General features: G+C 43.1%; 2 protein-coding genes across 2 annotated transcripts in view; one reads left to right on the plus strand and one right to left on the minus strand.

Moving 5' to 3' along the window:
- The window catches only part of MBNL2 (muscleblind like splicing regulator 2), a 334,741-nt gene extending 333,127 nt beyond the window's left edge, over nucleotides 1–1,614 (minus strand). The window contains exon 1 of the mRNA XM_033948336.1: nucleotides 1,364–1,614. The gene's annotated coding sequence lies outside the window, so the exon portion shown is untranslated. The remainder of the gene's footprint in view (nucleotides 1–1,363) is intronic.
- A 14-nt stretch (nucleotides 1,615–1,628) lies between these two features.
- On the plus strand, nucleotides 1,629–7,817 carry LOC117362246 (jerky protein homolog). Its single transcript, XM_033948334.1, has 2 exons — nucleotides 1,629–1,891; nucleotides 5,519–7,817. Exon 2 carries the CDS (start codon nucleotides 5,564–5,566, stop codon nucleotides 7,301–7,303), a length of 1,740 nt encoding a protein of 579 aa, XP_033804225.1. The 5' UTR covers nucleotides 1,629–1,891; nucleotides 5,519–5,563; the 3' UTR covers nucleotides 7,304–7,817.
- The last annotated feature ends 12,299 nt before the right edge of the window (nucleotides 7,818–20,116 follow it).

The raw sequence follows: 20,116 nt of genomic DNA on the forward strand, positions 1-20,116 counted from the left end.
ATAATAATTCCAGAAGTACATAACATGGAAAATATTCAGCCTGCACAAGACACATTTATGAGAATACTATATATTCAATATAAGGGGTAAAATAAAAGCACGTCTTTGAATGTTAAATCTTATTCACATGTTACACTTATATCATTTCAATACCTTTTGCATTATAAATAAAAGTAGGAATAAATGGTCACCCAATAGAATCAAGCAGATTGATTTCCATGTACCAAGGGGGGGAGGAAGGAAGGAAGGAAGGAAGGAAGGAAGGAAGGAAGGAAGAAAGAAAGGAAGAAAGAAAGAGTCATTTTAAGTTGTGGTAAGTGCTAGCACATGTTTACCATACCTTCGTAAAAGGACCCCCATATTTTCTTCTAGGCTACTGACTTTAAATCCCTTTAAGACAAGAAGCCTTGTAGGAAAACACAAACTGCACTGAAGGACAGCAAAACAAAAACCTTTAGCCAGCATTCATTGCAAGTAAAACTACAAAAAAACCAATAAGTGCAGATCAAATTTAAGGAAAGAATGGGATTTGTCTATCTTCTTCCAGCTTCACCTAACATTTTAAGAACCAATTTAAGATGTAAAACTGGGATGGATGATGTACACAATTCCACTTGCACTAACCAAGCAAAGCCAAAGCACCTGTTACATTAACTAATATTATCACTGAACCAAAAATCAGGAAAATCAAGTAGGTACCTTCAAGGATGGAAAGCTTAAAATTGGCCAAGCATTTTAAATGCCTGTGAATGAAATGAAAAATGTGACCAGGATTGGCCGCAGTTGAAAATAGGATACTGAGCTAGATGGACCATTGGTCTGACTGAGTATGGCTATTTTTATGTTCTTATGTAAAAGAAGAAAATTAACGATCAGACCTGGTGATAAGCCAGAACGAGGAGAGCTGAAGTTCTCCTTATATTTCAGAACGTATAAGTGCACAAATTAGCTAAAAGTTCCGAAAGTGTCAGATACTAGTAGGAAAATCCAAGGAACAATATAGTATTGCGAATTTAAGCACTCTACATGGGGATCAACCCCTACAATAGCTTTTCCCTCCTCAGTATGAGCAGCGAAGCTAAAAGACATTGAGAAGTAGTGCTTCCCCGTGTCATCCTCTGTAAACCCAGTACCACACCCAGATAGTAATACATAAAGAAGAAAACAACAACCTAAATTACTCTCCAATCACTCCCTTGGCTTGGGGGAGGGGAAATTATTTATTATTATTTGGAAGTGGAATCAACTGTACAGCCAGAGCGGTGTGCATCTCCCTGCAATAATTACAATAAATTATTTCAAAATCATTCAAGTTATACGTTCGTATTTTGACTTTGCATGCACGCAGATCTCCCCACCTTACCTTTTTTTTTTTTTTTTTTTTCGGATCTCCGGACAGAGACAACTCCTAGCCAACCGGAGGAGGCGCTGCAGCGTGCCAAGGATCCCGGCGCTAGGAGGACACGGCAGCAAAGAAAATGGAACGTGTCAAGGTGGTGGGAAGGCAGCAGCAAGAGTGAGAGACAAGAGGTCCGGCTGCGGCTGTCAGAAGCTCCATGTGACAAGCACCTGCAGATTGCTCGCTTAGCTCGCCCTCATCTGCGGCTGCACCGTGCGTGAGGGGGCGGGACAAGAGACGTTCCACTGCGCGGCAGCGGAGGCCAATGAGAGGCCCGCAGTGCGCAGCTGCATCCTTCCCTCCCGCCTGTGCTCCAGCTGTTAACACCCTCACCACTGGACCGGAGCAGAAGTGGGTGGGGCATCACACAAGCATTTGTGAGGGAACACGAAACGCCAGGGGAGTGGGGCCAGTTCAGAGATCTCTGCCGATCACCGACCGTCCTATGACACTGGCCCAGGCGTTCAACCCTACTGACAGCCACGAGATCTAGTGAGTTGCCTAGGAGGTGGGGCGCTGGGGAGTAACTTAGATAGGAAAGGGTGGTGGAAGGAGCTATGGTTCCGTCTCATCGCCTGACGTCTGTAATACGAGGGCGGTGGAGGAGTGAGGGAGTGTGGGAAGGATGGGGTGGGCCTGGAGTGCAATGCAATAGTTGCTCGGAATTTTTGCAAGCAATAAGTTACCAGTTGCAATTACTGTCTGGCGCTGAGATTACTATGCAGGACCGGTTTTAGACAGGCTGGGACACAGGGTAGAAATTAAGGAGGGGGCTCCTGATTCCCTCTTCTCCCTGCCATTACCACCATATATAAAAACAACTTTAAATGACTTATTCACACACAAAACACAGACCTTTACCACATACAGAACTGGAACCCCAAGGAATTAAACTCAGCAAGAGAATTAAAAACAGATATACAGTACACTTTTTGTACTGAGCACAGGGGTCCTGGTCTCAGGATCTCCTAAATTTAGCCACCTCCCTTACTGGTGGGGATCCCGAAGCCCTGCCAGTTGAAGATCTTTTCCTCTGTTCTGGCAGATAGAAATCTCCAAGCTCTGCATCTAGTAGCAGTGTCCCCAAGCTGCCACCAGCTACAGAACTTTCAGCTGATAAGGCTTTGGGATTCCCCCTCAGCTTAGGTATTTTTATTTTGCATTTAGGCAAGGGAGAGGGCAGGGAGAAAATTTAGTATTTGCCCATTTTGGTTGGGCTAAGGGTCTTTGCCCACACTCCCCCTCCCCTCCCTCAGCTATCTGTTAAATCACTGAACACAATACAAAGATCTGTGATAAACATTTCCCAACGTTAACATATTCCGGTTAATAAATTTAAAGCACTTTTTCTACCTTTGTTGTCTGGACATTTTATTTTCCCATGTTGGTACCATATGTGTTCTGATAATTCTCTTTCTAGTGAACACAGTCCATGTCTTTTCTCCGCTCTCCTGTCATGTTTCATTCTCTCACTACACCTATCTTTGATAAACAGTAGAATCTCAGTTAATCAGCACTCAACCAATCGGCAAAAAAAAAAAAATTGTCGCCCGCACTCCTGAACTGACAACCTCCAAAATCATCTCCCACGCTCTTGATCCGACAACCTCCAAAATCATCTCCTGTGCTCCTGATCCAACAATCCCCTCCCTCCAGCCCCAGTAGGGCCTTTCCTCTGCTGCGTCACTTCTGACACGGCAGAGGAAAGGCCCTGCTGGGGCTGGCTGCAAGCAGCCTGCCTACAGCGCGGCCTCTGCTGACCGGCTGCCGCTGCTGCTGCTTTGAAAAAGCTGCAGGTAAGAGATACTGGTTCTACAGGGTGAGGGGAGTAAATCGAAGGCCAGACCCCAGGGGGAGGGGAGTAAGGAACATGGATGCTGGACCTGCAGGATGAAGGGGAGGGGAGATAGATGCTGAACCTATAACTAGGGGGGGATGGATGCTGGACCTGCAAAGGGAAGGGGAAGGGAGATGGTGAGAGTGTGACATGGTGGTTAGAGCTACAGCCTCAGCAATCTAAGGTTATGGGTTCACTCCATGCTGCTCCTTGTGACCCTGAGCAAGTTACTTAATCCTCCACTGCCCCAGGTACATTACATAGATTGTGGGCCCACTGGGACAATACGGAAAATGCTTGAAGTACCTGTATGTAAACCGCTTTGCGTGTGGTTGTAAAACTATAAAAAGGCGGTATACAAGTCCCATCCTCTTTCCCTAATCTAATGAATGGATGCTGGACCCATAAATGTGGGGAGGGGGAGGGGGAGGAAGGGACATGGATGCTGAATCTGCAGGGCGAAGGGCAAGGGAGGGGAGATGGATGGATGCTGGACATATAAGTGGAGGAGGGGGCAGGGACATGGCTACTGGACCTGTAGGGTGAAGAGGAGGGAAGATGGATGGATGCTGGACACATAAGTGGAGGGGGAGGGGGGCAGGGACATGGATACTGGACCTGTAGGGTGACGAGGAGGGAAGATGGATGAATGCTGGACCCATGGGGGGGGAAGAATGTGATACAGACCAAAAAGGAGGGTGGGAAGGGAGGAAGACATGCTGAACCTACAAGTGGCAGGGCAGGGGTGTCAAACTCAAATTACATAAGGGGCCGAAATCTAAAACACAGGCTAAGTCACAGGCCTAATTTTTTATTAAGATACTTACCCCCTCCTTTGCTGACGCACATGCTCCGATGCTCTCAAGACTTCTGTGAGCGTTGGATCAATCGCCGCCACCGCCAAAATCCATGCTGTGCACCAGCAAATGAGGGGGCTAGTCTTAGTAGAAGTATAGGGATACAACCTCTGCCAACCCCACGCCAGCTACAAAATAAAGACTTTTCCTCTCTTTTAGGTCCTAGTTCACGCTTGCTGTCTAATACCAGCTCTGGCAGGATACACATTTCAAATCTGACATATTGTAATCACAAAATAGAAAATAAAATTATTTTTGCTACCTTTTGTTGTCTGGTCATTTTGCTTTTAGTCCCAGTTTCTCTTTCTGATTTTGTCTATCTTCTAATTCTCTTTCCAGTGTCTGCTGTCCAAATTTTTCTCCTCTTCTCTCTTGTTCCAGTCCCTTTCTCCAACATATTGATTTTTCCCTTTCATCTTTCCGCCTCTGTCCACTCAAATTTCGCCCTCTTTCTCATCCTTCTCCTTTTTAAATTTTCAGCTACCTATCAATTTTCCATCTCCAGATCCAACTTCTCTCCCTTTCTCTTCCCAACTGCCACCCATTCCATTTCTCCTCATGTCTGCTTGCCTCCCTCCCTCTCCCCAGGTCCACCATTTCTCCTTTTCTCTTCCCAATGGTTCTCCCTTTAAGTATCTTTTTCCCTCTTTCTCCACACTACCCCAGGTCCAACCTCTCTCCCTTCATCTCACTCTTTTCACAGCCCAGCATATCTTTCCCTACAGCGCCAATCCCTCTCTTCTCACAGCACAGCTTGCCTTTCCCTCCAGCACCAGTCCCTCTCTCTCTCTCCCCACAGTCCAGCATGCATTTCCCTCCGACGCCAATATCACCGCCAAGCTGAGGAGTCTGCCCACCTCAGTGATTCAGCAGTGTTGTACATGGCTCCCCCTCCTGCTTTTCGCCTGCCGCGTCTGTCTCAAATACCGTGCAGCTTCCTGTTTCCGTCCAGCTGGACTGCAGCAGACGGAAGGCAGGAGGGGAGCCACAGTCAATACTGCCGAATCGCTGCTGAAGCTGGCAGACTTTCTGGCGATATCAGACCAGCGCGGGAGGGAGAACATGCTGGGCTGTGAGAAGGGGCAGTTCAGGAGCATTGCCGCAGGCCACATAAAAAGCCAGGCGGGCCATATTTGCCCCGTGGGCCTTGTGTTTGACACATGTGGGTTAGGGGATGATAGAGAAAGGAAGGGAGAGTGACTCAGACCAGAAAGGAGAAGTGGAAAGGGAGACAAAACTGCACTTGAAGTGAGAGAGAGAACAGAGGAGGCTGGAACCTGAGAAGGAAAATGCAGAAAGGAATTTCAGGCCTTAGGATAGGGGACTTCTATACAAACCACTACAAATTCACTTTACAGAATTTTGTATTGTGTGCAGAATTTTCAAAAATTTTGAGCAGAATTTTTATTTTTTATTTTTGTGCAGAATTCCGCCAGGAGTAAAATTTTGTGTTCTCACCCATCCCCAAGTATGCCGAAACAGGTCCCAAGTAAACGTAAACGCATTGTGCTTACCCTCAAGCAGAAGATGGAAATATGCAAGAGGCTTGAGAATGGTGAGAGTCGTGCAGTGCTCATGGAGGAATTTAATGTTGGTTCGTCAACAATCTATGATATTAAGGCTCAGTCTCAGAAGATAAAGGAATTTTATGTTAAGTCAGAGAGTGACAAGAGTGTAGAGAAGCGTCATACTCTTCATACACCGAAAATGGAAGCGCTTGACCTGGCCCTGTATGAGTGGTTTTCATTGAAAAGGTCTGAGGGTAGTTGTATTACTGGACCCATGTTACAGGAAAAAGCAAGAGAATTTCATAAGAGAATGAATATTGAAGGTCAGTGTTCATTTTCAAGTGGCTGGCTTACCCGATTCAAGGTTCGTCATGGCATCCGTAAGCTGGACTTGTCAGGTGAGCAGAAATCGGCTGATTTTGAAGTTGCAGTTTCATTTCATGACATGTTTAGTGAATTGGTTGCAGAAAATGGCCTGACCCCAGAGCAGGTTTATAATGCAGATGAGACGGGATTAATGTGGAAGTGTCTGCCTAATTCTACTTTTACTGGTGGTAATGAGAAGGTAGCTCCCGAGCTCAAGCTAAATAAAGAGCGTATAACCTTGCTCGTTTGTGCAAATGCATCGGGCAATCATAAGATAAAGTTGTGTGTGATTGGCAAATTTGCAAAACCAAGGTGCTTTGAAGGCATAACTAACCTCCCTGTAGATTATCGTGCACAGAGTAACAGTTGGATGGATGCAGACATTTTTGCCACGTGGTTTCAATATTCGTTTGTCCCCAGTGTTAAAGAAAATTTACGAAAGAAAGGAATACCAGAAAATAGTAAAGTTCTGCTGCTTCTGGATAACTGTCGCGCACATCCTCCTGCTGAAGAGCTCGTTAATGGCAACATTTTTGTATGTTATCTTCCAGCTAGCGTCACAAGTCTGATCCAACCAATGAATCAGGGGGTGATACAGAATGTAAAAATGTTTTACAGGCGTGATTTCATGCGGAAAATGACTAATTTTGATGGGACAATTCTGGACTTTCAGGAAAAATATAATCTCAAAGATGCTATCTACACTGTCAGTTGTGCTTGGGATTCTGTGAGAAGTGAAACATTACAGAAATGTTGGAGAAAGTTGTGGCCAGCTGTGATATCTGTGGAACCCTCCTCTGTGGGCTTTGAGGGGGTTCCAATCAACAATGCAGCTTCCAGTAGCAGAGTTTATGATGAAATCTGTGATTTAGTTGACTCTGCTAATGGCAAAATGGATTTGTCTCGAGATGAACTCAACGACTGGCTTACTGTGGATGAAGCTATTCCAGTTACTCATACACTAAATACAGAAGACATCATAGAAGCTGTTGTGGATCGTGGAAAAATGAATGTTGCAGAGGAAGAAGATAGTGATGATGGGTGTGAGGTGGAAAAAATATCTTGGCAAAGAGCTACTGCAGCATTTGAAACTGTAATAGCTTTTGCAGAACAGCAACCCTTCTTCACTTCTCAACATGTTATGCAGCTGTACATCATGCATAACCTGACTTTGCATGAGAGGCTTAGGGCCTTAAAGCAAGCTGGTATTCGTTCATTTTTCAAGAAAGCTGCACACAAGTTTGCCAGTACAGCATCATCTACATCCACTTCTGATTCCGTCCCAGCTACATCATCATCAGATCCTGATGATCTTGATGCGATGTCTACTCAGTGAACTCTCTACTCCTACTGTACCCGTTTTAAGTGTATATGAGTGTGTTTTTTCTAAGTTACTTGAAGTTACAAAAATGATTTTAGAGAAGTTCACTAACTTGAAAAGTTTGACTGCCATTTAACTAAATTTGCACACTGCATTCACAAAGCTGTTTTTTGTCATTATTTGTCTTAATTTGCTTTCATTTACTGGAAAGATTCAAGGTCTCCATAAAGAGTTTTATTTTCAGAGATGCCTTCGAGAACTGATCAACTAGTTACCTAATCCTTATGCTGCATAAGTCATTAGACTGAAATTTGCATCTCAGACTCCAATCAGCTGTTTTTTAACCCCCATGCCCTATTGTGCTTAGCCCTTTTTATGTTCTTCTTTTCTATAATGATTTTCTAGTTCTATCTTTCCCTCCCTTGATGTCAGTTATTTTATGTTGTTGGTTTACCCCTGATTTTATTATTATGTAAATCGCTTAGAAATTTTATAAGCGTTGCATCAAATTTTTTAATAAACTTGGTATTTCAATATTAATATCAAGTCAATACAGCGTTTATGATATGGTTTGGGGTTTCGTATTAGTTAGGCCTATTTGTAATAGTAACTCCAAGCAACCAGAAACTACATTTATCCGGCATCTACCAATCCCCATGAATGCCAGATAACTGAGAGTCTACTGTACTGATCTTTACTTTTTAGCTCTTCACACCCTGTTACCCTTTTTTCTTTCTGCCTCTCCACTCAAATTTCACCCCTCTTCTTTTTTACTTTTCAGCAGCCTACCAACTTGTCTTCTCCCTTTCTCATGCTCTAGCTCTACCATTTCCTATCTCACTCCTTTCCCAGCCTCCTGTTTCCTTCTATCTACTCCTCATTACCATATTTCTACCACTGTACTTACTTCTCTCTCACTGTTGTCTCACTCATCTTCTTGTCATTCCCCTTTTGACCTCTTCCACATGGCTCCACCATTTCTAGAATTCCCTTCCCTCTCTCCACTGTCATCAGGCTCTATCTCCTTGTCCCTTTCTCCCCATCCCCTAATATCGTCTTATCCTGCCTCTCTTCCTTCACATCTCCCCTCCCATGGGCCAACATTTATCCCTTTTCTGTTGTTCTTCCCTCCTCCCTTGATTCTGAACAAGTTTCAATTTTATTTAGAATTTCTTATACCACCTAATCAGACTTCTAGGGCAGTGGTTCCCAACCCTGTCCTGGGGGACCACCAGCCAGTTGGGTTTTCAAGATATCCCTAATGAATATGCATGAGAGAGATTTGCATATAATGGAAGTGACATGTATGCAAATCTCTGTCATGCATATTCATTATGGATATTCTGAAAATCCGACTGGCTGGTGGACCCCAGGACAGGGTTGGGAACCACTGCCCTAGAAGTCTGATTAGGTGGTATAAGAAATTCTAAATAAAATTGAAACTTGTTCAGAATCAAGGGAGGAGGGAAGAACAACAGAAAAGGGATAAATGTTGGCCCATGGGAGGGGAGATGTGAAGGAAGAGAGGCAGGATAAGACGATATTAGGGGATGGGGAGAAAGGGACAAGGAGATAGAGCCTGATGACAGTGGAGAGAGGGAAGGGAATTCTAGAAATGGTTGGGACACGGTTGGGAACCACTATTCTAGGCGGTGTACAAAAATACTATATAATAAACTGAGAAGATACCATAAAAACAGATTAAAAATTTAAAGTGCAAGACAATACCAGGGTATGTACATGTTAGTACAACAAATGGCATGACATACAGACTTACTTCAAACAATAGGATGGAGGGACAAAAAAGATGCTGCATCTCTCTCGCCCACACCCAGGCTTAACATTTTTCCCTCCCTCCTTCCCTTCATTCCATCCCCAGGCCCAACTTCTCTCCCTTTCTTTTTCCAACTGCCCTCCCTTCCCATAGCTCTGTCTCCCTGATCCACCATCTCTTCCTTTCTTTTCCTAACTACCCTGCCTTCTCATCCTATATCTTTCCCTCCCTCCCCTAGGTCTACCATATCTCTATCTTCCCAAATGTAAAGTTTCTCTTTCTCCGTCCCTCCATACCACCCCACATCCAGCTTCTCTCCTTTTCTCTCCCTCCAGACCATTGCCCACAATCTCTATACATCTACCCATAAGTTCTTCCCCTTCACTTCACCTCCCATCCCCAGTCTGGCACTTCTTTAAACCCCTCCCTGTTCTACTTTTTTAAAAAACCAGCTGGTCTACAGGGCTTCCTTGGGCTGGCCTGCCTTTTCCCTTCTTTTGGTGCTGGCCTGACGTCGCCCACACCTTCCCCATCTCACTGACAAACTGGCCACAGCAGTGATTCTGAAGTGTTGCCTATATCCCCCTCCATGCTTTTCTTCTGCCGCGGTCTGCCCAAGAGGAAACAGGAAGTTGTGTCATTGCAGGCAGACCGCAGAAGAAGGAAAGCACGGAAGAGGTCACAGGCAGCGCTTCAGAATTGCTGCCATGGCCAATTTGTCAGCAAGATGGGGAAGGTGAGGACATCAGACCAGCACCAAAACAAAGGGAAGGCATGCTATCACACGGGGGCACCCCCAGAGCTGTGGGGCCCAGGGCAGTTGCCCTGTTTGACCTCCCCTAATGCCCTGTTACTATGGAAATGGTCCATCTCCTCTTGCACTATTATGGTGGTGAAATTAATTTACATCTCACAATGGATTCACATTTGAGAATTACCCTAATCATTTATTTGTCATTGGGAGGTTATGTTTTACTGTAGATCCTGTGTCTTCTTTGATAGCTACCAATCCTGATCGATATTATACCTTTTAGTCAGGAAAGTGTCCAGCTACCAAGGGTAAGAAGCTTGGGAGCCTAATTTACTCCACTACCCTAAACCCAGGTCTCTTAATACCAGTATGAATCTTGGAATGAGTTCTCTGGCTAGTTTTACTCCTAATAAATCTTTGGGCACCTTTTATCTTGGGTTTAATCAATTCTAGCATGACCCATGGTCTCCTCCTGAGAAAGAAGTATTCTGTGATCTGTCCAGTTTTGAAGAAATCCATTCTGGCTCCTACAGTTTTGGCTGACTTAGGCTCTTTCAATATTACTTTTGTTGCTAAGATTACAGAGAATGTGGTTACCCAACAGTTATTGATCTATTGAAACTCTACTAATTCCTTCTATCCTAGGCAATCTGAGTTTTGCAAAGGTCATGATATACATGGTTAAGTCACATTAGTATGGCCATCTGCTAATATCCAGAATAACCCCCTTTGGCAGCACAGATGGCAGCCAGACACCATGGGAGTGACTCAAGAAGATGCTGGATGGTGTGACCAAGTAGGGTCTGTCCTGCTTTGATCATGGTGTTTTCATGGCTATCCACTAGGGGGAGCCGGTAGGCCCAAGAACTTCCCAGGTGGCAGATATTCAGGTCACCACCGGGGGAGCCCAAGAGCTGTGCAAGCACCTGCTGACTCAGCTAGATCAGGGCGAGGCCCTGCTCTAGAAAAGGCAGCAGTTTTGGAGAAACAGTTAGGCAGGCTAGGGAGAAGGATAAGGTTCCTCTCCCATGATGATCCCCCTGGTCCAGACAGAGGTGAGAGATGTACACCCATGGAGGTTACTGAGGCTGGAGAAGCATTGAATCTGCAACTACTTGATGAGGAAACCCCGATGGAATTGGAAGGGAGTTTGTCTGAAGGAGTTGCTGAATATGCTGAACCGATGGAAGTTGGTTTAACTACTAGGTGCCAAGAATGACCTGCTTGACTGTGAGTGTTTGGGACTCTTTTTGGAACTCTGCATTTTTTTTTTATTTTGAATATTTGAAGCTGTGAGTGTGTCTCTTGGGTGAGGTTTGCTAACACCCAGGGAGAGAAATTGTGATAGCTGTGTGAAAAGCTATTCTATAAGACAAACCTAAGACACTCTTAATTGCCCAGCAGTGCTTCAAAAGGCTGCTGGAGGCTTCTGTTTGGGAACTGTGTCCATTAAACATTCCAATGCAGAGAACTCTGTTGTTTGAATTGTGACCTGCTGAGGAGCAGGCTGAGAACTATTTGAGAAAATAAGCTCTGTTAAATGCAGGGTCTCATGAGGATTTGGTTCCATTGTTTCCAGGAAAGAAACCTGAACTGTTTTGACTTATTTTGCTTTTTGTGTTTTGTTTTGGCATTCTTTTGCAAGAAGCATTATTCATTTTGCTGATGCCATTTTGACCTTTATTTTGGACAGTAAATTTATGTTTGATTATATGACTGTGTGGTGGTGTTTTGCTGAGTTCCTCATATCAGTCTGATCCTGCAGAGAGTGACTCCAGGCCGGGTCACACGTCAGTGCATTTTTCATGTTGAGCCTCTAGTAGTGATATTGAGTCCCGATCCAGGGCAGCAGAGTGGTTACAATGGTTGCTAGATGTATCTGGAGCCATGCAGATTGCAGTGTGTCTGACAGTTGCTGATGAGTACGTGGTGGTGGGTCCCGTCATTGAACATGTTGATCAAGATGGTCCCAAATGTGCTCAATTGGGTTAAGGTCTGGGGAATTCAGAGGCCAGGGAAGTAGCTGAAAGTCTTGGTCATGTTCTGCAAACCACTCATGAATAATTCTGATGGTATGACATGCCATATTGTCTTGTTGAAAGATCCTATCAACCTTAGGGAAGAACATATACAGGTGTACGTGATCGGCAAGGATGGAGAGATACCATATCAGTTAAGAGTGCTTTCTAGAGGTGTCAAGGGACCCAGATTATACCAAGAAAACATTCCCCAGCCCAAAATGCTGCTGCCACCAGCTTGTGAATGTCTGACAGTGGTTGCTGGGTATTTGTTCTTGGCGATTTAACACCTGACACACCAACTTCCATCCATTCGATGGAGCTAAAAACGTGACTCATTGGAGAAGACGACCTTCTGCCAGTCGGTGCAAGTCCAATGTCGGTAGTCTTGTGCAAATTGCAGCACTTTTTTGTGATGAATCCTTGTAAGCATGGGTGCAGTAACCAGCCATCTGTTCTACAGTCCCATTCTCAACAGGATTCGCTGCACAGTCATTTTGGACACACATCTGGAAGCCCCCTGGTTTGTTTAGACGGTGAATTGCTCCACGGTAGCATGCTGATCGGCCCACACCAATCTCTCCACTATTGGACACTTTTACCCTGATTCTATAAATGGCACCTACCATTAAGTGCCTAGATTGGAATGTCTACTGTGTTAGGTGCCTAACAATTTTGTTAATTGATTAATAATTGGCGCTGATAATTGAAAGCACCATCAAAAAAATGATTAAATATAATTTAATAACTTTCAGGTAGGTGCCTAACTCAGTAGGCACTATGTAGGTGTCTACACTGAGGTGCCCACCCGAAGAGTAAGTGTGGTTAAGGGTGGAGTTTGGGCGTGGATTGAGTTAGGTGCCAGTATTTTAAGCCAAGAAAACCCTGGCCTAATGTACCAGCGCCTAAGTTGTAGATACCTGCCAGCGTCTAACATAATTTAGGTGCTGCTAGGCGCGATTCTACAAATGTTGCCTAATTTTGAATGATGTGATAGGTGCCATTTTGCTAGGTGCCTTCTGAGTTAGGAGGCAGTTATAGAATCAATATGAAGTACTTTGTGAAGTAAAAGCAAACCTACAAATGAGTTACTAAGAAAATATGTAGCAAACAAAACCAATGTGCCCCAACTGCACTAACTCTGAATGGAAGATGGTGTGGGGCAGATATTTTTTAAATAAATAGATCAGTAGAACAGTATCTTTGAAAAGCAGCACTGCAGCTATAGAACACCAATAAACCACCTGCTGGAAAAGCTGAACAAATTGAACTGTCGTAGATCCCCCATACAGAAATTATGGCCCAACCTCTATAATTCGGTGCCTAATGTTTGGCACATGTTTTGGAGGCGCCCATCTAGATAAGCACCTATCTAAATCGATTAACAAGCTCAATTAAGCTTTTTAATCAGCAATAATTGAAACTTAGGTGCCTAACAAGAAAGAGCGATTCTGCAACAAGGCGCCTCTAAAAATGTAGGCGGCCTTCAAGAAAAAAAAAAAAATAGGCGCTATGCACTTTAGACGTGGGCGTGGCTACATGTTAGGCATCTTGTTGCAGAATCGCTGCTCTTAAGCACGCTTAAGCGCTCAGCTAGGCGCCTAACTTTTAGTTGTGCCTAGAACTGGCCTATTTATTGGGCGCCACCAAAATAGGTGCCGCTCAGCGTGATTCATTAAACAGCACCCAATTTTACTTGAATCGCGCTGAACAGTGCTTAATTTGGCGTCTAACATTTGGGCGCTTCTTATAGAATTTTCCCTTATGTGCTAACAGTATCCCTCACATCCCTCACCTCAGTCGTGCATACAGAGCACATATCAACCCACACCAATTACAAAAAGGAAAAAAAAACACTATAAATTAGAAGTGGATCCAAAAAGCTACAGTTCTAGGGAGCAGTGCAATATGGGAGAAATGCGTTGCAGATGCTTAAGTTTTGTGATAGGCGCCATTCGCCGTGATAAAAACATTCAGCGACTCAACGCTGACAAAAACATTCAGCGACTCAACTCCTGAGGAAGGTACCCCGAGTGCAGCATTTCGGTACTCGGGGTACCTTCCTCAGGAGTCTTGAAATTTGTTGTTTAAGAACCAAAACGATTGTGTTTAAAAGGTATTGGCAGGAAGACCAAAACGATTTCCTGCCAAGGATCAAACTCTGTGAAGCCCTCTGTGCAACAGTGAGCAAGAGAATTTCATTGCATTGGTTTATTGAGAGCCAGTCTAAATCTTTTTTATGAGGTAATTTTTTTTTTCAAAACGTACCTTTAAAACATAACCGTTTGGTTCTTAAACAACAAATGTCAAGACTTATGTGGAAGGTACCCTGAGTACCAAAATGCAAGCAGCGTGGAGCCACTGAATGTTTTTATGTTATCGACAATAAAGACCCCTACTGAACATCTCGACCTTCCCACTTTGTTTTGTTTACTTGAAACAATCAACTTCCATATATCAAAGAATGCTCTTATCATCGTTGCTCACTGGCTGCCAATCAGCTATAGAATTACATATAAATTGCTTTCCTGTCATTTTAAAATTCTTTTAACCAAAGTACCAATTTTCCTTGATAAATTACCGGTACTGACTATTTCCCTGTTCGTCTGATCAATCCTTACTTTCTATCCCATCTTAAGATCATTAGCACTAGACATTTAGACATCTTTTCGGTAACAGCACCTCAAATATGGAATGCTCTCCCTGCCCATATCAGGGAAGAGAAGAAAAAATGGAAGACTGTTTCAAAAGTATATTAAAATGTTTTTTATTCAGATGCTTGTAATCTTTCTTAATCATTAGTCATTCCTGATAATGACTTTTTTTAGACTCGCTCTTCTATTCCCAAACTGTATTGTTTGTTCCCTTATGTGTTTCTCTTGTCCTATATTTCTTCCCCCTTACCTCTCAGATCATGTTAGGTCTTGAGTTAATATGTTTATGAATTATTTTAATTCCCCATTTTCTAATTAAAATAATTTCTTGTACATTGCTTAGGATTTGGATAGGCGATTGATCAAATGTTAATAAAAACTTGAAACTTGATCATTTGTGGTAGAAGTAGTGCTGTGTAATTCATCTTCGTCATCAATGCTTTCTCTAAGGAGTGGCTAGGTGCATTCAAATTTTTTCTCATGTGAGCAAAACGTTCTAAAAACCAACTCTTTTCTAGATTATGAAGTATTTTTGTGAGCAATCATGTAAAATCTGTGAGCAATGCTCCTAGATAGTGTGAGTGATTGCTCATGTGCTCCACTTAGAAGGTAAATAACCACAAAATCAAAAGGAGGAGAGGGGGTGAGAAATCAATACTACCAATCCAAAAAAACTCCCCGAAACTGAATAATGAGAACTAGCAGTGTATTTCAACAGACTCTGTTTTCTGTTCTATGTGAGCCAATTCAGCCCTGACGAAATGGCAATGTGGCTGTGAAACGATCGTCGGCTGGCTGTGCATAGTTGCTAGTTTGTTTGTTTGTTGTTTTTAGCAAATTTTGAACTGCTAAGTAGCTTTGTATTTTTCATCACCTGTATTGAGTAATTAAGCTTTGCTATAGTTTCAGCAACAAAAGTTTTTTACGCCTGTGATGTGTGGTTGGTGGAGTGGGTTTCTCTCGCCTTATGACTGAGGCTTTTTCTTTCCTTTGCTTTGACCTGCATTGCTTAAGTGCAGGGGTGCCCAATACATCGATCGCACATCAATCGCGATCGACCGGTAGATCGGGAAGGCAACACAAGTCCATCGCGGAGCCCATCCCGGGCTCCGTGATAGACTTATGTTGCAGTCCCGATCTACCGGGCCAATCAGCCTTCCTCTCCCCGACGTCCCCCACCGCCGCCCCAAGCTCTCCCTGCAGAAGCGTTGCACTGACCAGCATTCCGCTCCCCGACGTCAATTCTGACGTCAGAGAGGAAGTTCTGTTCCAGCCAATCGCTGCCTGGCTGGCCTGGAACTTCTTCTCCGACGTCAGAATTGACATCGGGGAGCGGAATGCTGGTCAGCGCGATGCTTCTGCAGGGAGAGCTTGGGGCAGCAGTGGCTTGGGGGCCTGTTCCCCGATGGCGGCAGCAGCAGCAAACCTAGTGGCTTGGGGGAGGGCAGGGAGACAAAGAAAGAAGGGAAACAGAAAGAAAGAGGGAACAGGGAGACAGAAAGAAAGGGGGCATGGAGAGAGAGAAAGCAAGAAAGGGAGACAGAAAGAAAAAAGGCAGGGAGAAAGAAAGATAAAGCTGGGGGAGAGAATGAGGTCTGGAGGAGAGGAAGCATACATGAGGCTGAAAGAAGGGAAGAAATATTGGATGCACAGTCAGAAGAATAAAATGCAACCAGAGACTGATGAAATTACCAGACAACAAAGGTAGGAAAAATGATTTTATTTTCAATTTAGTGATCAAAATGTGTCCGTTTTGAGAATTTATATCTGCTATCTATATTTTGCACTATGGCTCCCTCTTACTAAACCGCAGTAGCGTTTTTTTGCGCAGGGAACCTATGAGCATCGAGAGCAGCGCGGGGCATTCAGCGCAGCTCCGTGTGCTAAAAACTGTTATCGCGGTTTAGTAGAAAGGGAAGGGGTATATTTGTCTTTTTTTGTATGGTTGTTACTGAGGTTACATTGCATAGAGTCATCTGCCTTGACCTCTTTGAAAAAAACCCAGAATATGAATGATAATTAACATTTTCTCTGCCTTTCAGTGTGCTTTGTGGGGGGAGGGGGGGTTAAATTTTATTGTTGGTAGATCATTTTGACCTGGTAATTTTAAAAGTAGCTCGCAAGCCCAAAAAATATGTGCACCCCTGCTTAAGTGTTTAGCATACTTTTTAAAAACAGTTTTGGGGAGGTTTTTTTGGATTGGTGGTATTCATTCTCCACTTAGAGGGAACATGGAGTCATGCTGTAGTTAAGAGAAGCTTTCACAAAATTGGAACCATTGACTATTGTTCTAATAATTTTTCATGCGATGGCAAACTCTATTTTAATATCTCTGAGAATGGATGCAAGAATGCCAAATGTCTGGGAACCCTTCAGTTTTCAGGCCAGATAAGCAGACTTCCTCTCTAAAGACTCTATCAATCCAGTGGACAGCCCAATGTAAATTTTCCATGGGATGGCCAGCAGTCTATTGTAGTGGAGACATATGTCTACACCAAGAATTGTAACCAGCTTCAGCTTCATCTCCTCTTCAAAGTGACCTGACTTGTCACTGGTAGGAAAGTAGTGCTGCCCAATTCAGAAAAAAAAATTTCAATTCGATTTAGCCTATTGAATCGATTATTCGATTTTCTTGCCCAATTGGGTGTTTTTTTTTAAAAAAAAAAACCCTGGTGGGTTTATTTTATAGCCTCTTCACCCTACATTGGTGCCGTGGTGTAAATAAAATAAACAAAAAAGAATTTTCCTCTCTGTTATATCCTAGTTCACGTTTGCGGTCTAACACCAGCTCTGGCAGGATACACTTTTCAAATCTGACATATTGTAATCATAAAACAGAAAATAAAATTATTTTTTCTACCTTTTGTTGTCTGGTCATTATTCAAATCTTGTTGGTCCCAGGCTCTGGTTGTCTTCTGAAAACTTGCTTGCCATGGTCTCCTTCTTTCTTCTTTCTCCGTTCTAACCATCAGTCTTCTATCTCTGTCCTCTCCTTCCGTTTCCCTTCCCTCCCCTGGAGGTCTGGCATCTTTCCTTTTTTTCATCTCCATCCACAAATCCACCTTTTCTCAACTACCTTTTCATCCAGCATCTCTCCCTCCTTCCCCACCATCCCTTCACATTGTTAAAATGAAAGGAAAAGTTTTTGCAAACAGTTAAAATGATGGTATGATAAAATTACAGTTGTCTTTACATAAATTATAATCTAAGTGGAACAGAGTTTTCTAATGATAAATACATTTTAGATCTCACATAACACAGATATTTGACCAGGTCAACAGTATAAATATGTACTTTAACAAAACGAAACAACCCCTCCCCAAAACAAATAAAAAACAGGCCCAACCCTTTACCACATTATAACAATCCTGAGTTATGTCAAACTGCATTATATAGAATCCACAGTGTAATATTTTGTTTGTGTCTGTAATAATAATAAACTTTATTCTTGTATACCGCCCTGCCATAAGTTCTGAGCAGTTCACATAAAAAGGACTGTACAATCAGTGAAGCATACAAACAAATATCAGAGAATATACTTCCCCCTCCGTATTCGCAAATGCGGTATCTATGGATTCGCTTATTTGCGGTTTTAAACCAAAAAATGCATTTTCATTTTTCAGGCTATTTTAAGCCCTTTAAGCCCCCCCTTAAGCCTTACCTGGTGGTCTAGCGGGTTTTCGGGGCAGGAGCGATCTTCCCACGCTCCTGCCCCGTGCAGATTGCTCACAGAAAATGGCTCAAGAGACTACGGGAGCTCAAGGCAGCTATTTCCTGTGAGCGATCTGCACAGGGTAGGAGCGTGGGAAGATCTCTCCTGCCTGAAAACCCTCTAGACCACCAGGTAAGGCTTAAGGGGGGGTGCTTTCAGGGCTTAAAATAGCCGTAAGAAGCGGGGGTTAGGGGCAGAACCAGCCCGAATATTATTCACAGCATTTTAATATTCGCGGGCCAGCTCTGCGAATACGAAGGGGGAAGTGTACATCAAGTTTCATAAGTAATCAAACAATTTTGTCTTTAGTGTCTTCCTAAAAGAGTGATAAGAGTGCGCATGGAAAATAAGAGGACTCAACCAAGAATTCATTTTTCCTGCCTGGAAAGCAAACGTCCTTTCTAAGAATCTATTAAATCAAACAGCTTTTAAAGATGGATAAGTAAACATTTTTATTTTGGGTATTCCTATTGTAATTATACAATTCAAACTGAGAGGAGAGATAATGTGGAGCCAAATCAAATAGCGCTTTGAAACAAATACAGCTGAATTTAAACAAGATTCTTGCCTCAAAAGATAGCCAATGAAGCCGATGGTAGAAAGGTCTCACAAGGTCAAACTTTTTCAGCCTGAAAATCAGGCAAACTGCCATGTTTTATATTATGCACAATCTATTACAGATCTTTTTTTGAGACCACAAATAAATGATGTTATAATAATCAAGGACAGACAAAATTGAGGCCTGAATTACTAGTCTAAACGATGTTGTGTCAAAATATTTTTTAATTGTTCGCAGTTTCCAAAGAATTGCAAAGCATTTTTTAATCAACAGGCCAGTATGATCTTCTAAGGAAAGACGATAAGCTAGTGTTACGCCTAAAAAGTTAATGGAAGTTGCTAGTGTGAAATTTTTACCATTAATCTGAAGAACTTTATCAATAATTTTATCTGTAGGGCATGCAAGAAAAAACTTTGTTTTATCCGGATTAAGCTTGAGTTTAAACTGCATCATCCAGTGTTCTATTTGGGTCAAGATAAAGGAAATCCGGATTTTCAAGTCAGTTGTAACTGCTGTCATCGGAATCAGTATGGTAATGTTGTTAGCATAGATATGAAATTTAACTTTTAAACTATGAAACAAATTCGCCAGAGAAATAAGGTAAATATTAAATAAAGTAGGTGATAAAGGAGAACCCTGTGGTACACCACAGGGATTATTCCATCAGATGTTATCTAGACTACTGCAGCATTGACAAAACACCTCCCTTTCCTAGTGATGTTGAGGAGTTATGTGCCTACATCTTAACCACGTGTGTGTATTCACTTGAAATGACATGGGAAATTGTTAATGGAATTTCCCATGTTGTTTCATATCATTTTTAAGATGAAATAACAAGAAAAAAAAGAATTTAGTGTTGGAAAGCATATTTGTAGAATGCAGAGGGGCATAATTTTAAAAAAAACCCATCTAAGTCGCCTTTTGGCCTAAGGCCTTAAACGTTGAAAGTAGCAGCAGGGAAAATGTCCATTCTCAAAAAAACCATCCAAAATGAGGTTTTTTTTTGAGAATGGCCTACCTCTACGTTCAGCAGTTTAATCACCCAGACCAAAACTACATCTAACCTTAGAACATATTATCAACCAAAAAATTGCCCAAGTCCCAAACGCCCAAAACAAGACCTTTTAGGGGAAGGAGGGGCCAGTCCTTCACCTAAAAGCTGTATTCAGTAACTGGCATCTGTCAAAAACAACACCGGTTACAGAATCCACTCCCTCCCCCCCCCCCCCCGCAACGATTGTGGCAGGAGAGATGCCTAATCTCTCTTGCTGCCATCGCGATCCCCCCCAAACTGCCGTGAATCGCAGCAGGAGAGATGCCTAATCTCTCCTGCCACGGTTCGCAGCAGTTCGGGGGGGAT

Source organism: Geotrypetes seraphini, chromosome 6, assembly GCF_902459505.1.
Source record: "Geotrypetes seraphini chromosome 6, aGeoSer1.1, whole genome shotgun sequence".
In the NCBI taxonomy this organism is placed as follows: domain Eukaryota; kingdom Metazoa; phylum Chordata; class Amphibia; order Gymnophiona; family Dermophiidae; genus Geotrypetes; species Geotrypetes seraphini.

Bases quoted from the DNA above. Each gene is read 5' to 3' on its own strand.
- LOC117362246 (XM_033948334.1), top strand. From the start codon at position 5,564: ATGCCGAAACAGGTCCCAAGTAAACGTAAACGCATTGTGCTTACCCTC.